Source organism: Patagioenas fasciata, chromosome 12 (genome assembly GCF_037038585.1).
Source record: "Patagioenas fasciata isolate bPatFas1 chromosome 12, bPatFas1.hap1, whole genome shotgun sequence".
In the NCBI taxonomy this organism is placed as follows: Eukaryota; Metazoa; Chordata; class Aves; order Columbiformes; family Columbidae; genus Patagioenas; species Patagioenas fasciata.
This window is the reverse complement of record NC_092531.1, coordinates 23,610,043-23,636,222: the sequence shown is the minus strand read 5'-3', so window position 1 is coordinate 23,636,222 and position 26,180 is coordinate 23,610,043. Positions and strand designations below refer to the sequence as shown.

Here is a 26,180-nt window from a genome sequence, read left to right as displayed (position 1 = left end):
GCCGTTCTCCTCGCCCCGCTCTTCCCTTCGCCCCCGGAGCGTTGTCCTCGCCCGGCTTCTCCCCACCCAGCCCTCCGCTGCTGCCGAGCTCAGCCCCGATAGATGGAGACAGGCCCCGCCACCGCCGACGCCGAACCACGAGCAGGAGCTGCCCGGCGCGAGGAGAGCCAGAGTCGGCGCCGAGACCCAGCCCGGCCCTGAGGAGAATGGTGAGGGCGGCGGCGGCGCCGGGCTCGCCCCGCTGGGGCGCGGGAAGCGGGGCAGAGAACGGGGGCGCCGGCCGCCGGGTCAGAGCTGTCCCAGCCGCCCGCTCGGGGTCCCGCCTGCCGCGGCCACTCTGACGGGAGGCGAGCCCGGGCACGAGGGGCCGCGGCGTTGTTCCCTGCCCGCCTCGTCCGGGCTGCGCCGGCGGCGGGAGGAGGGACCCGCGGGCTGTCACCTCGGGCCGGAAGGGGAGGCGCGGGCTCGGGCGCCTCAGGCCCGTCCGCGCGGTGCCCCGGCCCCGCCGCCCCCTCAGCGCCTGCCCGCGCACGGCCCCGCCGGGGCTGCCGGCAGGCGCTCAGCCGAGCGCTGGGGCCAGGCTCCCGCCGCCCGTGGTTCCAGAGCCTCCTCGCGAGGTGCCCGGGGAGCAGCCACTGCCGCTCTGCTGCCCCGGCCCGCCGAGGGGCGGCCGCCGCCCTTCCCACCCCTGGAGCCGCGCTCCGCGCAGCCGGTCCGGCGGGGGAAGCGTGACCTTCCCTTCGGTGCGCTCTGAGCGCTGCCCTGATCTTTGTGGATTTGTCTAGATCCCGAATTTGTACGGTGGACTGTGTAGTTCTCTGTGGTGCAGCTGTGCTTCACTTCTAATTTTTCTACTGATTTCGTTTTTACACACGTTGTCTTATACAAGGGAGCACATAAGCCCTTACGAAGAGGTGAATGAGTTTCTACAAAGAAAACACAGTTTTAATTCCAGCTCTTTCTTCTGGCTGCTAGTCGGTTCTTTGTCCCTGTAAGATAATTCCTGATGCTTACAGAATGAGCTGTGACATAAAGTGCTTTCAAATATTTTTGAAAATCTAAGTGTGGCGTGTACATCTGTGGATTTCTACAGCCTAAACAGTTCTGCTTGAATATCTGGTCAGGTGCTTTATTTCATTTTAAATAAGGGTGTTTTATTTCACAGTATATTGTTCAAAACCACAGGGATTCATACCCATGAATATTCCATTTTTGACTGTGTCTGTGAACTGTGTGGAAATGTGGGCTGTCTTTTTCTAGAATCTGCAGATCCAGCGCTCTTCTAGGAAGAAGCTGAAAGTGCAGCCTTCCCTTCTGACTTGTAAGAGTGCTTGGCATCTCCCACTTGTGTGGTACTTGCTTCTCCCAATAGAAGTGTTGTGTTGGTGGTTGGTTTTCTTTTTTTAGTTTAGTTCTGGTGTTTTGTTGGTGCTGACGTAGCCTAGAAATGTACAGATTGGTCTTAAGCGTTATAGATTTATTAACTGATTGTGGCTCAGCTGTTTTTCTGGCAATGTAACGTGTTTGCGATGCTTTAGACTTACCATGTGTTTATATTTTGAAACTGTTGTTGAACAGGTGTTTTGCCTGAGTTGAATATAGGACATTTTATGCAAGTTCGCTTTGCTAAAAATTGCCCTGCTGTTCCATGACTATTTAGCAGTTTTGAAGAATTGCTGGAGAGTGTCCAACGTTAAATCAGAAACTATTCTAAAGAGTTGTTCAGTGTGGCAATTCTGGGAGTTCAGTCTTTTTTTATTTCTAATGTGTCTGTGTGGGTGAGATAAGTGTCTGCTAGATCATCCTTCATACCTTCTGGTATGAGCCCGTTCTTGACTTTGCTATTTAGAGTGGGGGGAAAAAACCCCTTTGTGCATGTGGAACTGTTTAGGCTACTTTTGGACTGTTTGTACCTTAATTTCCTGATGTTTTACTTTGATTTTTTTTTTGCTTGCTTGAGCTCAGGAGTGGAAGGATAAGTTTCACTTGTCATACAAAGGCACCTTGAAACATCACCTTTCATTTAACAGTTATCTCACTTATATTCAAAGATCTCTGTCAGATCTTCTACCTCCCCACCCGAATTATCTTGGAGAGAGGCACTCTATTGTGTTTTAAACTTTCACTTCTTTCCTTGTCCCTTGAGGCTCTTTGTAACTCTCTCTGGCTGCCTTACCTTTTGCTCTTATCACACCAGCCCTGCTTTCTCTGCTTTGCTGGTGATAGACTGCAGGTCCAGCTCCTCTCTTTTTCTCCTGGTTATCTTTACCACTTGCTGTGCTTCCCTTTCCTGGAAGCTTTGCACTGACACCCAAACTCTTCCTGCTTCTCTTTCGTGTCCTTTCATGAGGTGCATTTCTAGTAACTGTTCACTCCTTGTGGACGGTCATGACAGATGACTGTTTTCTAAACAGATCACTATTGTTTTGAACTTAAGTAATTGATGCTGACACAATAGGGTGTAGCCATGTTGGTTTGTTGATTTTACACCAGTAATGTTGGACATAAATCTCTAAGAGAACTCATCAAAAGTGTGTGTGAAGGGAGGGAGGTGCTTTTATAGTGTACTATTTCTGTGCTTGACAGGCTCTTGCATAGCAAGTTTTATTTTCTTTTCCAGAAAGACCCAGATGAGCCTAATTAGGAGTTTAATATGTAACTATAGTAGCAATGACACTTGTACCAAACTTCTGATACTGCCAGCATGTTGTTTGAAACAAGCCCACATTTGAAGTCCCAGGCTTTAAGGACTTGGGGTTGGATTTTGAAATTGTGGCTCGTGCTTTGAAAAATCAAGACAATGAGATGATACTCCTCATGCCAACATACTTAACCTGAAAAATGTATCTTTGTATTTTTTTTTTTTAACAGAGATTTATTTCTTTTGGAATCCCTCATTTCCTTTAACTGTGTCTACTTTGGCCGTGGTATTTCTGTGCCATGTTAATTTGCTGAAACAAGCAATATTAGTTCTGTTTTTTTGTCCCACTTTTTAAAAGGCAAACTGACAGTAAAATCAATGCGTGTGTTTTCCAGAACTGGAGTTCTGTCTTTGCAGTTGTGTTTCTCATTTCTATTGTGAAAGGTTCTGTCTTGGTGCATTCTAACTTCACTGGTTGGAATTCTGGCAGCTGGCTTTTCAGCAGATAAATTACTGAATAATCGCACTCTGTGTGTGTTTAGATAAGGTACTTGTATGATTATTAAAGATAATGTCACTTCTTACCTCTGATACCGAGAAGTACCAGTGACCTCTGACGTAAGTCTGCATGCTCCTTTATTTCTACAAAAAATAGTCAGTGAGCTGACTTGACCTATGGTTAAACTTGGGGAAAGTTCGTTGCATGCTTTCTTCACGCTCCCTTCTTTCTCCTCTACTGTATTCTCGGCAATCTTGTTATTGTCCTTCATTTGATTTAATCCCATCTTTTTTTGCTCACATAATGAAAATGTACAGGTAATGGTGTCATGTTAATATATTGTGGTACAACCCGTACTGAAAACTATCTACCTAATCCTTGGTTCCTTATTTTTTGTTACTTTAAGCTTAGCTTTTCTTTTACTTGAATTTTAGATGTTTTTGTATTTCAAGTGATAGAAAGCTAATCTAACAGAAGAACAGAAAAAGTAAACCCCCAAACCTTTGTATTGGCGAGCGTCGCTTCCTGGCCTGGCTCAGCGTGGGATTAGCTGGGCATGAGCGCTCCTGCGACTTTGGGTCGAACCGCTTGTTAAACCAGCGCGACCTGACCCCAAACCAGCCGGAGGGGACCGCAGACCCAAGCAGCGGTATTTCGGAGACCGGTCACCATCGCAACCGTTCCACTGATGGAAAGAATGGTGGTTTTTTTTGAGGAGCAGTGAGGTTTTTTCAGCCCTCTTTACACCTATGTTTTGCTTTAGTGTTTAAAGCGGATGTGAGCTGCTTCAAAGCAGGGGCGTGAGCTGCTTTCTTTAACTACCAGGTTTGCTAGAACCACGGTACAGCTTCATTTTGTTCTCCTCCCAAGCCACTGTAACTTTTGCATGGAAGAAGGAACAACGCACATTATCTCATCGCTGTTAGGTGAGCAGAGGAAATTTCTTACCTCCCTGTTCTTCCCAAGAAGAAAACGCCAGTGAAATTCTGATGGTTTAATTAAATAATAATAATAATAATAATAATTTTTAAAAAGAGACAAAACAAAAACCCCACTAAACGCAAGAGAGAAACTGCGATAAATAACATCATTATCCTTTACTGTAACTTTTCATTTTCCTTCCCAAGAATTGGGCAAAAAGTTTGTATGGAAATACAGGCAGAAAAATAACTGTTGTTGATTGTGGTGCTGATAGTTCCGAAAAGCTGCCTTAGGAAAGGACTTGGATATTTAACAGTGGAAAATAGTTTGACAACATATGGTATGAGGATGCAAGATAAATGTAGGGGTTGATGCCAAGGAGAGTTGGAATAAAGTGTGGTAAGAAAATGTCAGTACGTTAGAACAGGTTGAACTTGGTTTAAAAGTTAGGCATTTTTTTTCCCTTAGCTAAAGCACAATGCAGATGTAACAGGTGGTAGACTTGGATTAAACCTTAAATCTGGGAATTTATGTGGTTCTTAAAAATCCTAAAGTTGTGTTAAAGTTCTGGATTGTTTAATATCTATGTTACTAAGAGCAATGTAATTGTTTTCCTAAAGACACTTACAAACTCATTCTAATTCAAGCTGTTCCATGTTTTGTTTAATGCACATCATGTGTTTTGCGAAGAACACGCAACTGGCTCATACACAGTTTTGAAGAGTGTAGGTAGCTGTGTGCATATAGTCTGTCTGCAACTGAAAATCATGCACGTGTGGGTCCTATCAGTGTCCAGGCTCAGTGCTGGTAACTGCAACCGCAGCCCTTCGGGGAGGCCTCTTTCCAAGCTGGAAAGCGTTGGAGCTGTTGCAAGATCTGTGGCAACCTGGTTGGGCTTTTTGCTTCCTAGTCATGGATGCCAAAGCCTGATGTGGATCACTGCCGGTTCTATAAGGATTCTGTCTTCAATTGTGTACTACTAATCAAATGAGATTGGTTAAAACAGAAGCTGCAGGTTCTTAAAATTGGCTGTTATGTTCTGTTTTGCTGATTTTTATTGTTTATTTTTTCCTGACAACCTTTTGGGTGATCACTGCAGTGTTTTGGTGTCCTCCACTAACACATTCCTGCTTGAGAATACTTTTTCAGTTACAGCTTTAAATTAATTTAATCTAGGTATTCAGTCTTTCACTGTAATAGAACTCTGTCATCTTCAAAGCCTGGGAAAGTGTCTGTTACAGCTCAGTCGGTCTTAACACAATGGTTGTTGCAATTGAATACCAGCCTTTGTTCCGTGGCTGTTCCCACTTACCTGTACCCAAAGAGGTACTTATTTTCTTAATCTTGCCTACTTGATTCTTGTCACCTTTGCTAAGAGACAACAGAACCTATGTTTTTGCTTCGTAGTACCCTGATTTATGTTGGGTGGAATTTTGGAAGACGGCCCTGGCTGACAGTGGGCTGTCTCTGCAAAGTTTTTCTCCTCCTAATCCTAATACTGCAAACTGATAATCAGTTTTTGTGAAATGCATATTTGAGAAAATGTTTGAGTTTAAATTTTATAAATAAATTTACATGTATGCCTTCTGCAAATGAGTTTCTGATTGCTCTGCTAAGAATGCTGTGTTTCACATGCACTTACTGCATAAAAATTTCTAGACTTGGGGCATTTTTAGAACTAGTATTAATTAGAAGTCCAGGTCTTTCCACTGTTCCTCACTTAATTGACAATACAGTTCCCAAGGCTGCAATGTTTGAGGTGTGGATGTGTGTGCTGCAGGGCAATAATCTCAGATATGGGGCAGGATTGATGTTCAGGTCCATAGCATCTTTACCAACTGCTTCCAAATCTGCCAGAGCTCTTCTTGAAGGTGTGGTTGTAATCCCTTCTAAACTCATTTAAACCCTGGCTGTCACCCTTTCACCGTCCCTTTGTGTTTCCCTCTGTGCTCAGTCAGTTTTGGGCATCTGAATTGAATAAACGTTTAATCACCTCCTTTTTTTGTTGTTTTTTTGAGGATTAATTCTTGTGTCGGTCCTTTCCCTGAATCGGCTCTCCATGTGACTGCATGAACGCCGGTGCTGGTGTGAGAAAGGGTGAGATCATGTGCAGAGGCTTAGGAAAATGGGCTTGTGGCACCCCAAACTTGATACGAACTGTGAAGCCGGTTTGTGAGCTTGCTCTGAGGTGCCATCATGTTAATGTTCAGTTACTCTGTGTATCGCCCACTTACCCGAGGATTTTTAAGTCGCACAGCCTTGTGCACAGGCACAGATGGAGCCGTGCCATCGCAGGTCAGGTTCTGTACCCTCCTCACAGTATAACCCACATTGCATTGCCACCTTTGTCTAATTGTACTGTAGCCACATAGAAACTATGCTCGAACACTTTTGTACCCAAATCCTTGTTTACAGAGGACATTTTTCTTGGCTTTCTTTTCTGGATATGTGCTACCAGATATAAGATAATGTTTGTTTTACCAGATGTGCTGTGCTATAGTCTGTCTTTGTGGACTGAGCTGCACCAAGATGAGTGTGACCCCTCACATCAAGTTATTCCTGTTGGCAGATGATTCACTGCTGGTAACTTGTCTCGCATAACAAAATATTGCTGGATTTTTTTTCCTCCATGTTCTTAATGTGCTGCTTATTTGCTTTTTAGTGCTACTCCTGTTCCTGTGTAACTTTCTCAAGAAGCTGAACTTCGTCTTTTGGAGTAGGAGAGAGCAGAACTGCATTCTACTAGTGTATCTAAGAGAGCTCAGCACAGCAGCTGTGTGGCCACGTTCAAAGACGGTCATGCTGATGTACAACATAGTTAAAATTGCACATTTATTGGCTTTGTGTAGTAAGCTCAATGTGGTGTAGTAGTTTGTGGCTAGATCCGGTGTGAAAAAGCTCGGCTTCCTTTCGAAGCCCGTCTCCGTGGCTGCTGCGGTCATGCAAGTGTTTAGTCAGATATAACTTCAGTGACCTGAATAGGTTAAATTATGTACGTGCGTAAGTGACACACGGTTGGAGCCTCAAAGTACCACTTGTGTAATTACAGAACTGTTAATCGATTTTTTCTTCAGTTATAAAAATCAGTTAATCTACAAGAGTAGGTGCAGTTAACGATGCTTTAAATGTCAAAGTCTTACCAGTTTCTCCCGTGTTCCCTGGCTGCAGTATTGTCTAAACTGCAGTTTGCAGAATTCTATTAAACAGCAGATGTAGTAAAACATCAGCTGAAGGCATTAGAAGAGTACATGACTGAGGATGATCTTCTGGCCAAAAAGTCTGAGAGTGTTTGATCCTGAAAGAATTCCTGCTCGTGGTAGTAATCTCGCACCAGGGAAAGAGTAAGGAATCACCGATACAAATATCCCAGACACCTTTCTAGGAACTCAGCGTCGTCTGGTGGTGCAGTGCCTCTGGATGCACAACTGGCTGGAAGAGGCTCGCTCCTCCCGGTTTCACAAGCTGTAATTGATTGACTCCTTAATTGTGCTGCTGAAAGCGTTCATGGGGTTTTGCTGTGGACTGGCCTGTGGGGTGGCCCAGTGAGTGCTTACCTGGGCCTGTGCGAGGGGCGCTAAGGAAAGGTGTGGAGACTAGGATGGACATCAGCATTTTAAACTGGCCTTAGCTGGTTTTGCAGCCAGAGGCGTTGAGAAACAGAAATATCCCCTTAACTAACCTTTGTCCTTTTAATTTGTGCCAACTTCAGAAATGCTCTTGATGAGGATTTGTGCCTTTGCCGCTTAAGAAATTGGCTTGTCTTATTCTTGGTTTCTTTTATGAAAGTCTTATGCGGAAAAGTCCTTTTTTTTTTAGTTTTTGTGGGAAAAACACTGTATGCATGCAGTTTTACATGTAAATCCTACCTCTGTACCTAGAACTTGGGGACTCTTCACAGTTAAATTGTTTCAAATGCATTAGTGAAACAATGTGGTCTTTTTCTGTTGCTTATATGGGGAAAGAGGGCAGAAAGCACTCACCAAACCTTGTTTTGGGTTTCCAGCTAGTGTTACAGGTGAATGTTCTGCAGTGATGAGGCTGCTAACAAACGAGTCATTGTTTGAATGCATCAGTCAGGTTGTGCTTGGTGTTTTGTAGACCAGGAGAGAAATATTTGGTACTAGTACAATCATAGTACTTTGCCGAACAACACGATGCAGTGAACTTTGGGCTGTGCTTTCTTACTGGTGTAGAAAATGTACAAGACCGAAGGTTTTCTGCCTTTAGAAAAATCCTATTTGGGGTTGTAGAAAAGTGTTGTCTGGTCACATGCATGTCTGCAGGATACAGGTATGCTTTGCAGAGATGGGGAGGATTCTTCAGAAAAGCTAATTAGGCAATGAGTCCCTGGGCTTGCTCAGTGAAGACTGAGGGGGATTCAGAGCAGAGAGGATGTAGAAAAATTAACACTGCTGAGATAAGGTTAGTCTTTTTGGCTATCCTCCTGGGTGTCATTACTGGGTTTTTCTGACAAATGGAAAGATCTTGCATGTAGGACAAGAAAAATCTTCTGTAATTAACATATCGGGAGTTACTTAGGTTTTAATTATACAATGAATTAGGAAAAACCATCTTCAGTGCCAGATGAGAATGGATGGCATTCCCAGGGTATCTGCTCACCTAAACTGTGACCTCGGGCCATACGTTCTTTCTTCATTGGCAGGTCTCTGAGGAGTAAAGAGGTACTGTCTTAGCTTCCTTTCCTTCCTGAACGTCAGGATACAGGTGCTGAAGAAGAATGCCTTTTTGTGTGACAGATCTGTAGTCTTTTCCTGGATGCACAGAGTAAGCGTGCTTTGGGATTATTTTGATGTACTTTGACAGTGTGCTTAGATTAGCTCAGCTGTTTTGCTAACCCAGTATCTCACTGCTACCAAAGGGGTCGTCTGCTTCTCTTATTCCCACCCAGCATGGCCATGCATTCTTTTCCTGTGCCAGAGCTTTCTGCCCAGTTTGCATCTCAAATCAGTTCATTCTGACATCAAAGCTTACCTGGTCTTTTTACCTGGAAATAATATTGTGCTGGTTTAGGGGCCTCAATCAACTCGCCGAAGGGCTTGTGCACAGCTGTGGGTGGATGGATGTGGTGGGAGGGTAGAGAAGTAGCTTGCTCAGCTTGATGTCTCTGACTGTACCCTCACTGTATAATTTGAAGAATTACATCTCTTAAAGCAAATATTTCCCCTATGTATCTTGGCTTTGCTGCTGCCGGGACCTCCACCTCCTTACTGTTGTCTTTTGTTTCTCTAGAATGATAGTCTCTTTTGACTCTTTCCCCCAGTAGGCCAGAGAGGAACCTGAGGTGTAAGTCCAGTACGGCTTAGGCAGGGCTTTGTGCCACATACCAGGCAGTATTGGTGAGTTTTACTGGAAGTGAGTATGCTGGAAGAAATTACAATAAACAGAAGACATTTGTGAAGTGCAAGTGGTGTTCTGATCTCCCAGTAACATTTAATTAGTTATTCCCCCCACCCTGCAGAAAAACCTTTACTTTATTCTTTAAAAATCATATATTTAATTTCTGAGTCATTATTTAGGCTTGTGATATTTAAGATAGATGTGTTGCAGGTTCTTTGGGTAACCTGCAATTCTGTGTCAGCTTTTGGTGGGAAAGCTGGAAAACTCCGGTTTCTTCAGTCCACTTAAGTAGAGGATACCTGTATCACCGTGCAGTAAAATCTAAGAGATAAGATGGAGACAGTAAATTGCACATCCTTTGGAACTACATGTATTGCTTTGTTATACTTTCAGTCAGTGACCAGTGATTTGGAACAGATCTCTTTATATAGATTATATAGATGGTGTGCTAGGAAGCTTTGTAGCGTTTATAGTAAATGGTGGAGTAAAATGGTACATTTTAGCACCCCAAGTATGGATTTGGAGATAAAATGAGTAACTAAACTCTCTCACGTTGTAGTGTGTTCTGTAGGTTTTGGAGCTCTGGTTGTAATACTTAAAAGAAACACTCGTGAAGAGGGAAAAGCAATGTAAAAGAATATTTCTGTATCAGTACCAGGTTGCGATGGAGAGCTCAATTTGTATATAAGACGAGCCTCATGAGAAATCAACAAAGTATGACACAGTAGCTCAAACAACCTTTCCCCTCAAAAGCAGAGGGTGTTAATTTTTAAAGTGCTAAATAGGCATTAGATATTATTTCAGACAGTAATTAGCTGCTTTCACATTTACCTAAATAAACCCAGTTAAGTTCCTTCTTTGCGCTTTTCAAGAGCAAACAGAAACCACTTAAATAGTTCTAGTGGGAACTTTATCTCCTGATAAGCGTTGGGACAGATGGACTCTCCAGAACGCTGCCAGGGTTCTTGTGCCCGCAACGAGGGCGGTGAGCAGCGCGGGCTCCTGAGCAGCTGCGGACTGAGCCTCTTCTGTCTTGACAGACAAGGAAAATGTAACTGAATCCAGCAGCTCTTTGCTAGTCAGCTGATTTTAAAAAGACTTAAGTATTCTACAGTAGGTGAACTATACTATAGCAAATTCTTGGTTTGGCTTGCTTTTCTCCTGGCCTATCCTACTTTCTCCATCATATTCTGATCTCCTGAGACCTCTGGTCACTGTAGAGAGTTGACCAAAATGTTCACTTCCCTTACCATAGTGAGCAATAGTGCATAGCGTGCACGTGTGTGCAGGCAGGAGAATGCAGAGAACAGGAGCTGACACAACATAGCCCATCACACCTGCATGGTCCTGTCCATGACTAATGCACGTATTCCCCTTACCGAGGAAGTGCAGGCACATAAGGGTGTTTGACTAACTTGTGTCTTCCTCACACATTGGGCTCAATGCTGATATTTTAATACAAGCCTGGAACCAGGCTAATATTGATTTTCTGCTCTGGTATGACTTGGGTAACTTATACAAAGTGGGGTTTTTTTATGGTGCTCACTCTTAAAGTGAATAAAATTCCAAATCTGTTTCCTGTGGTTCTTTGATAATGTGTCTGCTGATGGGCATCTTTCCTAATAAAACAAATAAATTGGTTTTCCCAGATACTGTGTCCAAAGATAGGCTATGTGACATTTCGTCATCCTTAGCAGTGGTGTGATGTGGTCACGTATTTGACGTGCCCACTGGTATGTTCTCTTGATCTTCCTGTTCAACCATGCTAATCAGAGAAATATTATTGGTCTGTAATAGCTTAGATTAAAGCATAAGGCTTCCTGGTTGTCTGTTTGGTTTTAGGTATTCAAAGGGTCATCTGAGGCTAGCTATGTCAATGATCCCTTAGTGATAACAGGTTTCATTGCTACAGTGATTTAATAATAACCTACTTAGGTCATCAGCCACCAAAATCTTCACTGCGATGAGAGAGAAGTACCTTTCTTTGTACAACATTAAAAATAAGTCAGATCTGTGAATGGAGCAGGCTAAGAAAGTGGTAGAGCAAGACCAACAACATCCACCCTTTCAGCTTGCTTTTGTAGTTGTAATGTGCTCCCGCACATAATACATTAATCAGATATTCATGCACTTCATAACCAGAAAGGGAGGATCTTCTTTAAATCTGCAACTCAAGTAAAGCTGAAATATGTCCTTTGTACTAGGTGAAGTGAACGTGCAGCCTGTGTGCTGTCGATGAATAGCAGCTGCCAGAGCTGAGCTTTTTTCATGTGGGAATAAATCGGAAACAAATTGAAGGTAGGATTAATTATTTGGCTGGTGGCAGGAGCCCTTTCCTACTGCTGTATTTCCAGAGGTGGCCACCACTAGCTTATTTCTCACATCTCTGGTTTGTATTCTCTATGCGATGGAGAAGGGAGCAGAAGTTCTTGGGGAGTACAGCCAACAAATCCGGGCTGAGTGAATTGTTTTACTTCTGATAGCGTGCCCCAAGCCTCATTCCTTCCAAAAATAGATCTGGTGTTTATAGGGTTGTCTGTTCATACAGCCTGTGTGGCACGTGCAAGATAAGCCTGGCACGTGCGAGGTAAGCACAGCACTTGCCAAAACCTGGGGTACGAACCAAAGTGATTCTTTCTCCTGGAGTAAATCTGGTGAGCCGGGGGCACAGAGGTTTTAGCAGCCGCGCACAGCGGGTCCCATCGGTCTCTGCGGAAAGGGTCAGGGAGGGTGCCCATCCTCGGTACCCAGAGAAATCATTTGACCCGCTTACAGAGGCTCAGCGTCGTTTCTGTTGCATGTTGGTGAGTAGGGATGCGGACTCTACCTTCCTGCTGCTCTTACAGAGTGTGTAGGCTGGCCGTCTGCATCAACAGTGCGATTGGAACGGCTGCGGGCCGCAGCTAAATCTGTGGTGTTGAGAGATGAAGAGGGGGCTGTACCATTGTATCCCTATAGACAAGGAAGGAAAAGTAGGCTGTGTTTAAAAATGTAAGAGATTCGGGATTGGTTTGTATTGGTGAGTCGACATAATTGAAAGCGGATTTTGAACAAGGGACTTTGTCAGAAAGAAGCAGGTACTGTATGTCAGGTTTGAAAACATTCCTATGTACTTTTGCTATGTAATTTTTTGGAACATAATTTGAACAAAGCGGGAGTTAGAGTTAAAAACGCTGTCTGAAAAGCTGTATACCTGTATATTTTCCTTGCAGTTATTACCACATACTCCCCTTTTATTCTTTCATCCGTAGTTGTAATAATAGGGGGTAAAGAATTATTTTAATCTCCTTTGAAAACTCAGTGGGCTAATTCCTGGTTTGTTGCTTCTAGATCATAGCTTTGATATATGTTTTGAAATACTTTATGAAATACATAGAAATGTGAGTGATCTGGGAGCTCATAGAAAGTCATTTATAGATTCTTTAGAAGGGCTAAAATTTTTTAGCTTGGTATTTCATGAGTTGGGAGGGTTGCAAATGTAAACTGTGCTGAAAGTAATTTACTCCAGTTTATAGCAGGGAAATTGTTTACTTTCTTCTGTATTTTCTTTTGCCTACCAATATTCCAAATTCTCTTGATGAAAATTGGGAAATAAAAAGCAAAATACATTCCCTCCCTACCCCAAAATAGGATCCTCTGCTTTTCCGAGGTCATGTTCAGGAGCAGCGTGCCATCTGTTGTGCTGCTGCAGTCTGATAGGCTCTCTGGTTATGGCAAGTTTATGTAATTACTGTATCTGTTAATTGGACATTGAACTCTAAAAGTGTTTGTTATTTCAGCTGAGAGAAAACCGTTTTGGAATGACACCAGTGTGCGCCTGTCTTCTGAAATCAGCTAATGGTTCACTCCAGTGTGAGCTGAGGTCTCTCATACTGTACCATCAGTTGTGAAATATTTTCTAGGCACACACACACACACATATATATTTATATATTTTAAATGCCTTGTACGGATGGTGTGTGCATTTTAAGATTTAGTACTTTCTAAAAAGGAGGAATAATTGTATGACTGGTCTAAGTGCAGAACAGCATGTACCTTCTTGTGGCTGTTGAACCAGCAGGTTTGAAAAATGTATTGAAAAATATACTGCATTTGCTCTGAATTTCTCACTGAAAGGCCTAAATTGCAGTTAGAAGAATACTTTCCCAATAATGTGGGTAAAGTGGATGGAGTCTGAATGTAATAAAAATGTCCCCAGAATACCAGGCCTGTGGATTTTATTCTGGTGCATCAAGATTAAAAATAATGACTTCAGAATGTTAAATTCCATATATGAATTAATGGTCTTCTGAATTCAATGAAGCAACAAAAAAAATCCCACAGAAGCAGCGCATTCTCCAAATAGCACATTGGAATAATCTCCGTTGTGTTTGAGAGAGCTGTTGTAAAAATCCCTTTTGACAAATCCCAAGTATTCTCTGCATCCAGAACCGCGTGTGGATTTGGTGAGTTCGGCGGCGACTGTTACGTCAGAGCAGAACTTGATGAAACAACAGCTACTCTGTTAGAGACCTGGATTGCTGTTAAAACTCTTCGGAGCAAATCTCCTGAACTGTTTGGTAAAGAATAGGATTGTTGAAGGGTTTTTTTGGACTAAGGGAGCCATTGATACGAAGATTCCTATCTTTGCTCGCTGCCTCATTTGAGGTCTGCTTCTGAATACGGTGTGCAGGAGAATTCACAGAAGACTTCATCTCACTGCCCTTTTTCCTTCCTTGTTTCCTCAACAGTTTTACTTAAAATATTTTGTTGTTGTTGTTGAGCAATGTATTTTCAGGACTGTAGCAATACTTTCACTTCAAGTCTTTCGACCCAGAAAACCAGAGCTGTTTGGTTTCGTGTGAGTCAAGCGAAGCCAGGTGACCCGTTCTGCTCAGAACAGGATCTTCAGCATAGCAGAGACACCTTTGGTGCGTGATGGGTCGCTCAGTCCGAGCCGGTTGGGTTCTGTGACAACAGGTGCTCCAGTGAGTTGGGGAAAAAATACATGAAACAACTTCTTGTAGACGAGGCTGCTGGTTGTTTCAGTATAGCAATAAAATAATCTTGATGTGGACTGCAGGTAAAATGTCCTTGCAAAACATTTCATTTGTAGTAGATGAAACAAGAATTTGAGATTAATGAATGATCTTTCTCATTTAGAGTGACATACTTCACAGGGAGACATTAAAGCACTCTGTATAAATATCATTGTGATGATATTTGGGCCTTTTTGTCTTTCTAGTATTGCGCACATTCATACTTTCTATAGAAGTTACTTAAATTTCCAAGGTTGACCGGTAGCCTGTGTATTGATTCAGGAACAAACTCGGTCAGCTTTTTGTATGTGTCGCATATTCTCTGGACAGACAGCACTGTTATTCTGCAGCAGAGAGGTTTTTAAATATAGTCTGTAATACTAGCTGGTTAAATGCTTTGTTTTCTCTCCCCTACTTCTTTAAAAAAAAACCCAAAACAAACCACCCCAAACAGCAATTATAGAGGTATGTAATTTTAAATTGCAAGGAAAGCAAGTAAATTAAATGTCTGGGGTTTGCTGGAGCCAAGAGTTGAAAACAAACGTTAGCAAATATATAGCATCAAACTGCCTACCTTTTTATTTTCTCCTCTCATCTGCTTATTTACTTAATGTTAGCTGAAGTTCTAAAGACATTCCTCAAATGACAAATGGTGCATTGAGGAACAGAGCTGTGCTCTGCTAGCATTCTTAACACAAAATTTTAGGTATTTTCTTTGAAAATGTAGGTGTAACTGTCTTTCTGATAGCTCTCCACCCCATACACAATGGCTTAATTACTTGGCTCATCCTGGGATGCACATTTTCAGCATCGTTCAGTTAATTTGCACTAAGAACGAGTCCAAGTGCTTTGCCTGGAGCACGGTTCTTACTGCAGGGAGAGCTACCATGCTTTTTATTTATGGCACCTCTTCCTGCAAAAAGTTTTGTGAATTTTGAACTATTTGATATGCATTAACTTAACTGGATAGCATATTCATCCTGGTTGTTTGGCTTGGTTTGGTTTTATTCAACATATCGAGTATAAAAGCAGCAAGATGAAGGTTGGTTTGGAATTTCTGCCTTTGGGCTGTAGGTGCCGGAGCCCGGGGCTGGTTCGGGTTTAGCTGGGCAGGGGTCACAGCTCAGTCCCGTGGGGCAGCACGTGTTCGGCTGCTGGCGTCGACTTCTAGATAAGAGATCCTTTTGTAAATCAGGAGAAGACTGTGCGCAGTATGTATGGTTATATAAGAAGCAGTGACATGTCAGCAGACATTTCCTTGAATAGACAAGCTAAAGGATGTTCTCAGTACAGAATGTCTCTTAGAAATCTTAGTATCTTGTTGGTTGTGACCTAGATGTATAGGGCTGCTCCCCGGCAGCGCTAACGTGAGGATTCCTGCTGCACTTCCCACTGGATCTTCTTGTTTTCAGGCTTCCTGAAGCTCTCTGTGTATTTTCTTTTGCCAAAATGGAAACCTCACCTTTCTGGAAAACCAGAGGTCCTAGGGAAATATTATAGTCTATTTATTTTTAAACAAAGAACAAATCAAATTGGAAGATCGTTTCCTTTAAAAACTATTGCACATGTTGAACTGCCATATAGTGCAAGCAAAGATTTGAAAGCTGAGATACGAGACGCTGTAGCAAGTGATATGACTTCTAAATTTGAAACTGGGGTCTGTGTTCTAGTTTTGTAACAAATATTCTATAATTTATGAGCCTCCAACAGTATACAGAACTACAAATGAATAGAGGGAATGAACCGGGATCCTTTTGTACACCAACAAGTTCATGACTGCCAGCTATACAGTGTATTTATACCTGCTGCATTTGTGTTAATTGGAAGTCATGCAAGTTATTTTGAGGTTTTTCCAAATGGGAAAGCTTACTTTCCCTACAGAAAATAATTCAGACCAAACCTGGATAAACCTGGAGAATTTCGCCATAGTTTGTAAGACCATGTTGTACTGTCATCCATCAACTGCTGCCCTGCTAGAACTTAGTCCTCTTATTATTTTAATATCTTGAATAAGAGGCTCTTTATAAACATTTATGTGAGTTGAAGGGGGGAGAGTGGTAGATGGTTGTGGGCTTTTTTTCTCAGACCTGATCTTATACTTTACTTTGCTTATTTTCATTTTTTAACCTGCTACATGCAAAACCTTAAATTATAGTTAACGTTGTGCTAAAAGTTTCATTCTGCAAGGAGACTCACTGGAAATACCCATCGTGAATTTCAGTAAAGGTAACTAGTTCCTTGCATCTTAAGCAGGTACACTTAAATAATTTTTAGTATTGATATTATTGAGTGCTGATGCTATTGCTGAATCAAAAATAACTAATACTGAAACAGCTATGGTAAAACTTCCACCTGTCGTGGGATTATTTTGGCACTTAGATACTTCCAGAAGTTGGAAGTACTGTAGTTGGGCATATTCTCTTCAGTTTGAAGTTCAGGAAAGACTTGTGTAAATTTCGTTTCAATTAGCAATTATAATTATTTCAGCACTTGGCGAACTGTTACGAAAGGACTTATTTCTTGGAAATAGTTTAAAATATTTTCTTTAATCATGATCCCAGGATGAATATATCTCTTCCAACTTCTTGAATCAAATCTAGGTGCTTTTTGTTTATTGAAGTTGTTTGGGAAGTGCTGAAAGACACAGCGAACTTTGTCTGCTCAGGTATCGGTGCCACCGGAGTGAGGGATCTTGCCCAGCAGCTCGGGGATTGAGCAAAAGCCTTGTTGGCCCCTTGGGGACCAGGAGTTACTATAGCACAGCTTTGAAAAAGATCCCGCCAACATTGACTGCTGAGAGCTCTTAACCTGGTGACATTTTCATAGATCTCACCTGTAGGAAGAAGACAATCAAAGTAGTTCTGGAGTAATATTAATTGTATTAACGTTTTTCTTGTAAGTCTTAAGTTTGATTTAGCTTGAGAGAGTTGAAATGCGCTGGAGAGAATCTGGAACGCTAATTTCTTTTCCACATCATGCAAGTTTGAAAGAAAAGAGAGTAAATATTTAACAAGGAGCTCATTATATGTTGATATTACTTGTGCTTTTTACAAAAATTGGACCATATAGTTCATAGTACCTTTTCCCCCCTTTTTGTGTCATTTTTCTTGAATAGCAGCACTCCAGAGCTCTCTGTATTGAGATGTCCTGCCCCACGTTGCCTCTAACCATCGTGTAAAGTCCCCGTTCCAAAGTACACCCGCAAACCAGATCACTTCAATGACCGCAAGTTACACCAGAGATGATTAAACACCTTTAATAAGAGTCTGATATTGATATATTGCATATTGTTTTTTTTACTACTGACTTGATTTCTTGTTTTAACTTCATCTTTAGCTGATAAGGAAGCATTTTTTGGAGGTAATTGCGTCAACTAATTTATCTTGACGGTGTCCTCACGTCCTCTTCCTTTTTTTGGTCACCACCGGAGCATTATGTAATAATAGTTCTTGCTCAGGGGCAGCTATACTGTCAGTTTTTCCTACGTTTTTAATGTGGTGTTTACCTGTTTATGGGAATTGGTGCTCACTGACTGTTCTCTTTTTGGTTTACTTCCCCCCTTTCCCCTCTCCTCACCTGAAAACAGACTCTATAATGAGCAGGTTCTGTATGAGATCTCTTGCGATATTGATCAGTGTCCAGTAGTGCAGCTGTAAAGTCTCATTTCACAAAATGAAAAGTTCCACGTATGTTTTAATAACATTGTAGAACCTTTTCCACGTAAATAGCCAAGATGTACCCAGCTCTGCTGCAAATGCTCTCGTTACTGAAGAACGGAGGGAATCCTTGATGAGTGGTTAATACTGTGCGTTCCTTAAGATAAGAATGACTATGTTTTATATTAACTTCTCGGAACTGTTTATTATGAAAAATGGTGTCCTTGTCCCCAGCTGTGATCGCCACTTAATAATAAACCCGTAATTGTCATGATTCAGATTTCAGTATGTAGCGCATTGTGCCTGTGGTCACTTGCTTCAGGGGGTGGTTTTAGCCAGCTGACTACAACACCGAAGTGTTAAATTACTCTTCTTTATCTTTTAATATTTTGGAGGATCTGCAGAGTTCACATATAAACTTGAACTACTGCGATGTTAAGGTAATGATTTATACAAGCCCTCAGTTTTAAGAAGTGGAGTACAAAAGTACATACCCATGGAACAGTGGGGACACTGCTGAGCACAAAGCAGCTTCCAGAACTGGATTCATGTCACAAAAGCTAAGGCTTGATAGTGTTAACAATACCTTAAGAGGAGAAAGATCAAATTTTGGGCTACCTACTATTAATGTATGTATACTTTTACAGATAATAAGAGCATGCATATCTTAATCTACATATGCACATCTATCAAATTTCTCTGGAAGAGAGCGCTGGCCTCTGAACGTAAAGACACAAACTGGAGCTCCCGTCCGTTGCCGTCTTGACAGATTCATAGTCAAAGTTTGCTAAAACAAAATATTGGAAGCAGATGATGATGAATAATGTGGGAAAGATCTGCTGAGGCTGGGAAATGTTCTGACAGAGGGTGGGCAGCTGAGGAGCAGTTTTCCAGGGGATCTATGTTGAAACTGCTGGTACATTCTTACTTGTACTAATTTCTCTGTATTATCTTAAACTTATCTTGAAGTGAGTGAAAACCCATCTATCTTGACTGAATCTTCTGTTATAACAGAGCTGGGAAAAAAAGTTAATTCATTCACAGTGTCTGCAGACCTCTATTTAGATAGCTGTGGATAATATACATCAGTCTTTCCCCCGCCCCCAACTGTAAAACAGAATAAGTATGGAATTTCTCAAATTTTTCTAGAGGTAAAATGTAAATGTAAAACAGGGCATGTGTTAGCAATGAAGAAATTTGAATATAATCTCTACGAGGACTTAAAGCAATATTGCATAAGGTACAAATTGGCATTCTTGTTTTTAATAACTAAAAATCATGTCTGAGTTCCTTTCCCAATGTATTGCTGAAACATGACGTACACCTTGGGCGTTGTGCATACTGGTTGGCATGTAATCCTGAGATTATCACGTAAGATAATGTTACAGGTTTGCTTAAGGAACTGAAGTCCAGCTATTAGAATAGATAAACACTTGAAGGCGTAAACATGCTTAATTTCGTGTTTTGGAACACGTTTCCAGTTTAAGCTTGAAACAGAACTAGAGATGCTAATGGCGTTTGTTGCTAGTAGAAAAGATTGCCAGTGGTGGTAGAAGCTTACCCACAATTTCAAGATGAACATTTTCCTTTATTGAAGAGGTAAATAGTTGAAATTACTGTTATCTCAGAGTAGTGCACTTATCTTTGAAAAATGTTAACTTTTTACTTAGCAATACATTTTGGAAATGTTTGAGGTTTTTTGGTACATCTCTATTTGCACATTGCAAAGTTTTGCTATTTGTTAGCTTTGAAATTAATTTACTTTGGATTTTAAGGGATTTGTGTATAAAATAAGTAACAATGATTCTGGTATCTCAACTTTTTGGCAATGTGAGAGACTTTTAGAGTCATATGGTTTTGTTAGTTTTTGGGAGACAGCAAAACATTACAAGAGAATTTAGCTTCTTTATGTTAACAAGTACTTGCTTTAGTCTTTAAATAAAAACCCCTTGGTGTTCTAATTCTTGCTTCCTTAAAAATCACTTTTCATTGCCAAGTCGTACGATTTGTGTTTTATAATACTCTTATGCTTGTTATTTTGCAGTCCCAGAAATCCTGGATAGAAAATACTTTCACCAAGAGGGAGTGTGTGTATATTATACCAAGTTCAAAAGACCCACACAGGTAAATAAGAAATGATGCAAGAACTCCTTGCTGTTCTTTATAATTAAACTGTGACTAATGAAGAACATTTTGCTTATCTCTTGCACTGCTCTTACCTTATGCTGAATTAGAGGTGTGAAATCAAGTAACTTCGTGATATCTCTAACATATCTAATTTGTAGAGTTTACCTTCACTAAATGTTATAGGTATAATTTGAGTTCCTACAATGGCTGAACTTGATGTGAGTGACATCCGTGTCTCAGACTAAATACAGTCCAATTGGAAATAGATTCAGAATTGGTGGTTTAAGGCAGTTTTGTCTCCCCCAAACGTTGTCATTATGGATTTCAGATCACCTTTCTTTCTTTTAGCGCCCAATACTTGAGAGCAGCTGTGAAACCTTTTGCTCTGACCTTAGAAAACTCCTATTTCAGTCTTTTCCGTGGAAAAAATATTATAAATCTATTTTGTTCTGTTGGGGGGGGAGTCTTATTTTTCTTTTAAGAACTTTGGGTTTAGGCAGAAAAAGAACAAAGTAAATGCCATCAAATTTTTAAGTTATTGTAAATAATTCACCACATTCCTTGAAACCATGTGACACGAGAAGCTTTTAGGATTTATAACCATGATTGTAGCACATGGAAAATTTGCAAATGCAAACAAAGTAATTAGGAAACTGTTAAAATTTCCAGAGCATTTAACGAGGAACAAAATGATCTTCAACACTTGCCCTTTTAGTTTAACCCATTTGTAGCGCACAATGGAGTTCACAACTTTCCCATCAGATTTTGTCCGTAATTGGTTAACAGCTACTTATGAAAATTATGGAAAACTGGTGAAAATGTATTTGCTATACTGATTTTAAATGTTAAGAAAGCCGTTAGCAGGAAAACACAGAAAATGTTTGAGATGGAAGAGGGTAAAGTGAGGGATTCTTTTTATATAATAAACTCTATGTAAAGACATTACTCTACAAGGTTTGTTCAAATATATATTTTTCTGTACATGCAACCCAGAAATTATCCCATCACCTTCCCACGCGGGTGCTTCAACTTGGGTGGATATTGGAAGGATACATTCATAGCACAGGTGCAATAATGTATAGTTCAAATGAGTCCAAGAAAATGCCTGTCGATAAGCGACTGCTTGGCCTCTAGCAAAATGTTTCCATTTGGGTACAGCAGATAATTCTGAAATATTCCTGGGCTTCAGGTATGGATGGCTCAAAGCCTGAAAGCCTGTCTGCAGTCTCAGGACTGGAGCTTTTGCATGTGGATGTGTTTTTACCTGCCAAGTATACTACAGTCATGTAAAATAAAGACAGGCAAGTTGGGGAATGAGCTATTAGAGAGCAGCGTAGGGGAAAGGGACCTGGGGGTCCTGGGGACAGCAGAGTGACCATGAGCCAGCACTGGGCCCTTGTGGCCAGGAAGGCCAATGGTACCTGGGGTGGATTAGAAGGGGGTGGTCAGTAGGTCAGAGAGGTTCTCCTGCCCCTCTACTCTGCCCTGGGGAGACCACACCTGGAATATTGTGTCCAGTTGTGGCCCCTCAGTTCCAGAAGGACAGGGAACTGCTGGAGAGAGTCCAGCGCAGGGCAACAAAGGTGCTGAAAGGAGTGGAGCATCTCCCGGGTGAGGAAAGGCTGAGGGAGCTGGGGCTCTGGAGCTGGAGGAGACTGAGGGGTGACCTCATTCATGTTTACAGATATCTAAAGGGTGAGTGTCAGGAGGATGGAGCCAGGCTCTTCTCGGTGACAACCAATGATGGGACAAGGGGTAATGGGTGCAAACAGGAACACAGGAGGTTCCACTGAAATTTGAGAAGAAACTTCTTCTCAGTGAGGGTGGCAGAGCCTGGCCCAGGCTGCCCAGGGAGGTTGTGGAGTCTCCTTCTCTGCAGACATTCAAACCCGCCTGGACACCTTCCTGTGGAACCTCAGCTGGGTGTTCCTGCTCCATGGGGGGATTGCACTGGATGAGCTTTCCAGGTCCCTTCAACCCCTGACATTCTGGGATTCTGTGAAGTTACCGTGTTATAAGTGGGTAAACTTGGGCAGCATTTTTTCCATTTACTGGAGATCTCTTTTGTTCAGTGATCTCTCTGTAAGCAGTAAGTGGTGTGAGTGGGGTGTGTCCCCCTTCACCTTAAAACTGAAGCTGAAGTTTACTCATATATTTAAATATTTCTTATAGATGCCTTCCAGGATGTCAGATTTGTCAGCAACTTGTCAGGTAAGAGTTCTTTGTAATTACATTATTTGTGAATATTTTTTTCCACTAAACAAACACTTTCATAATAGGGTTTTTAAAACATGTGATCAATATTGTGAATGACAAGTTGGTGAAATGTTAGATATAAAATAAATACAGCTAATGAGTAAAGAACTGTCTGCAATACATAGATTTATAGATGTTATATAAATTGTTTGGCGTCAAAGAATTAATTTTCCATGTCATGAGTACTCGGTTTCTTCTGTCCTCTAACTTATCTCAGTGAGCTTCAATATTTTCCATGATAATTATGTATTGTAATGAATTCTTGCTATAAGTATTTATATAGAATATTTATAATTTTTGCTTTCTAAATCCGATGTGTCTCTGTTCTAGAGAGACAAGGTTCTCTTGTCTCCTAATGACAGTATTTACTCAGGTATTCTAACTGGTATGGTGCAGGTGCTGCTGCGGCCGCTTGGTCAGACAACACGCGTGTTTCACTGCCAGTCTTGCGATGAAATACTCCGATGTGAAGCTGGGTGAAAACTGCAGTCAGGAAATAGAAGAATGGTCAGTGGAAAAACACACAGAACAGACCTCTACTGATGCTTATGGTGTCATCAACTTCCAAGGCGGCTCTCATTCTTACAGGGCTAAGGCATGTATGACGTTTTCTTCTTTTTCCCTTACTCCAAACATGTTGATAGAGATGGTGAATGCTTCATTCAACTTTTGAAACTGAAGGCTGAAAACAGTGTCACCTGTATTGTGGCAAACCGGTGCCCTCTACTATTCTACTGGGTTTTTTTTATTGTGATCTGAATTTTTTCTAATTTCTTTTTTTTTTTCTTTTATTTTGTTTAACAAAAGTTGTTTAGATCTATCAGAGCTAGCTGTATTCATGTACAGGCTTACCTTCCCATTGCAAATTGCTCTGTTCTTTATGCAGGCGGCAGAGCCTCTGGTGCTCTAGGTCGGATCTGTGGAGGGAAGGGTTCTTAACAGGGTTCTTTACATTGGTAACAGCAGCGTGTGCGTTCCTTTGTATGCTTAGTATAGCATAAAATTGCTGCGAATCCCTTTCCAGGAGTACAGAAATAACAACCTGCCTATACTAGTTTCTCTGCGTACTTCTTTTTGGGTTAGAACTTGAGTCAAATAAGGCTAATTTCTGCATGATGATCCCTCTGTTGAATAGCTCGTATTAAAGATGCAACAGTATTTTTAACTGATCAACCATCTACTTAATCTTATGTTGTTAAACACAGCAAGTTTAAAAGGTGCTAGTTTGCTATTGAAGAATGTAGCTTTCCTTCCTACCAGGAATCAGGCAGGAAAAGCAAGTAACTGTCTTCCTGTAAAACTTTCCATAGGAGACGTGCAAGCCTCTCCCCAGTAGATGGCAGAACTTTTATAAACATTTCTGAATTTCATCTAATTTACAGATCATCAATAGAACCATAAAGACTCATTTTTCTAGGTTGCTGTGCCAGTAGGGTGGAATAACATAATCTTTGTATAGTCATTCCCTTTCCAAAACTTGCTTTCAAAATTAACTGTCTCGTCCTTAATTCGGGAGGACGTAAAGCAACCTTATTGGTTTGTTGCATCTGCTGGGTTTTGAGAAAGCGAATTACATTTTCCATAGCCAGGAATAGGATAATATATCCTGAGGTACCTCCTGGTTCTTTTTACTCGTTGATTCTGATTTAAGAACCTTTTAACACTCTTCTTGTGCTCACAGTATGTGCGATTGTCATATGACACCAAGCCTGAAGCTATTCTGCAACTTATGCTTAAAGAATGGCAGATGGAGTTGCCGAAGCTTGTTATATCTGTACATGGGGGCATGCAGAAATTTGAACTTCACCCACGCATCAAACAGTTGCTTGGCAAAGGTCTTATTAAAGCTGCAGTAACAACAGGAGCCTGGATTATAACTGGAGGAGTGAACACAGGTAAAGTACCGATGAATGTGCGCAGTTAACTGGATTATGGTTTACAAGAGCCAAAAGATTTCGTGGATGCATAGTTTTTCTTTAAAGCAAAGTAAATTTGAGTGAGTTTGGTAAAGTGAAATTAATACATTTTGAATAGGTGTGGTTGGAGGTGAACTGCTGTTTCGTCTTGCAAAGAGAAACAACACAATGATGGGAGGATTGGTTTTTTTGGGCTTGTTTTGTTTGCTTTTGCCTTTTGTTGTTGTTGGGGGTTTTTTGCTTGATTTTGAAACTGCAAGAGAAGAAACTTAATGCAATTAAAACGCACACACACAGATGTAGTGGAAACTCTTCAATTCTTACTGGGCTAATATTTATTTTGTTGAATTACTGATACATAGTACTTTGTTTCCTTATAGTAGATGTAGTATGATGCTTTTTCTTTTCATGTTATGTCAAGTAAGTTCCCAGATCTTTAAAGGTACATTTAACTAATAAAACAGTTGTATTTCTTAATAAGATGTGACATTCAATCCATTGAAATGTTTTTGTGCACAAACAGGTGTTGCAAAACATGTTGGTGATGCTCTAAGAGAACATGCTTCCAGATCATCTCGGAAGATTTGCACTATTGGGATTGCTCCATGGGGAGTGATTGAAAACAGAAATGACCTTGTTGGAAGAGATGTAAGGATTGATTACCTAATTAAAATAATGATTTACCTGACTTATTTTTGACAAATCTGCTCAAGTGTGTTCTTTCACTTACTTTGTATCATTGGAATACTTGCTTTAATATGAAGGTACATTGACATCTGTGCCTTGTGCAAGATTGTTAGTGTAAACAGGTTGCAAAATGCAATGCACTAGAGGAGGAGCTTCTTCTCAAGTACTTAATCCTTTTTCTCCCCCTTACTGCTATTACTGAACCAAATAACAAAAATGCTAATGTATTACAGAGAGTTCACATTTACAGAGGATGATAAGTTGAAAAATTTTGATGCAGTATCTTTGATGCTACTGTTGCCAGAGCAATCTCAAGTGTTCCCCAAAGACACCTTTTCAAAGGATCTTTTCTCTGTCATCCTTCAAAACATTATTCTTTTGCGACAAAATCATCTACTTCTTGCACAAAGTTCAGAGATACAGCTGTTGATGTATCCTGACCCAAGGCATGCCTAGATGACAGGTTAAGTTTCACAGAAACAAGTTTGAATCTTCATAAGTAAAGCCCATTGTTCTGTGCTTACACTTAGGTGGTTGCTCCATATCAAACCCTGTTAAACCCGTTAAGTAAACTAAACGTCCTAAATAACCTCCATTCACATTTCATTCTGGTGGATGATGGAACAGTTGGGAAGTATGGAGCGGAAGTTAAATTGCGGAGAGAACTGGAAAAAACTATAAATTTGCAACGGATCCATGCAAGTAAGTAATCCTGATGTCTGAGGCCTGAGTGGAAAAAGTTGGTCTTTTCTTTATGTTTCAAGTCTGAATGATTATTTTGCAAATTTCAGCTGCTGCCTCGAACCCTAGATATCGCTGGTAGATTCAGGATTTTTCTGGGACCAGAGAGGAGGCTTCTTTTGAATCAAGTTGTCAATTTTACTTCGATAAATCAAATCTATGTCACTTGCGTTACTAGTGCATTGCAGGCCTTACTGGTCTGATTGATTCATGGTTTTGACATGGTCACTTGCAGTTTCACAACAGGGCAGCTGAGTTTGTAAAACGTCATCCGTGTTTGTGCAAAGAAGCCATGACTTCTTCAGTGTTTTCCCAATTATGGAGCAACACGTGGTTTTTTCTCTTCTAGGAATGCTTTTG

At 41.2% G+C, this 26,180-nt stretch overlaps 1 protein-coding gene across 4 annotated transcripts in view; it reads left to right on the top strand.

Annotated features, from left to right (window-relative positions):
* Positions 1-79: 79 nt before the first annotated feature.
* The window catches only part of TRPM7 (transient receptor potential cation channel subfamily M member 7), a 53,822-nt gene continuing 27,721 nt past the window's right edge, over positions 80-26,180 (top strand). For 2 of the 4 annotated variants that reach the window (XM_071814071.1, XM_065847019.2), the window contains exons 1-6: positions 20,120-20,217; positions 22,393-22,431; positions 22,873-23,071; positions 24,158-24,371; positions 24,916-25,040; positions 25,610-25,781. In XM_071814071.1, coding sequence (XP_071670172.1) covers positions 20,120-20,217; positions 22,393-22,431; positions 22,873-23,071; positions 24,158-24,371; positions 24,916-25,040; positions 25,610-25,781 — 847 coding nt within the window. Of the gene's footprint in view, positions 210-12,031; positions 12,224-20,119; positions 20,218-22,392; positions 22,432-22,872; positions 23,072-24,157; positions 24,372-24,915; positions 25,041-25,609; positions 25,782-26,180 lie in introns of those variants that run through there. The other 2 variants (XM_065847021.2, XM_065847020.2) reach the window with 2 other exon arrangements.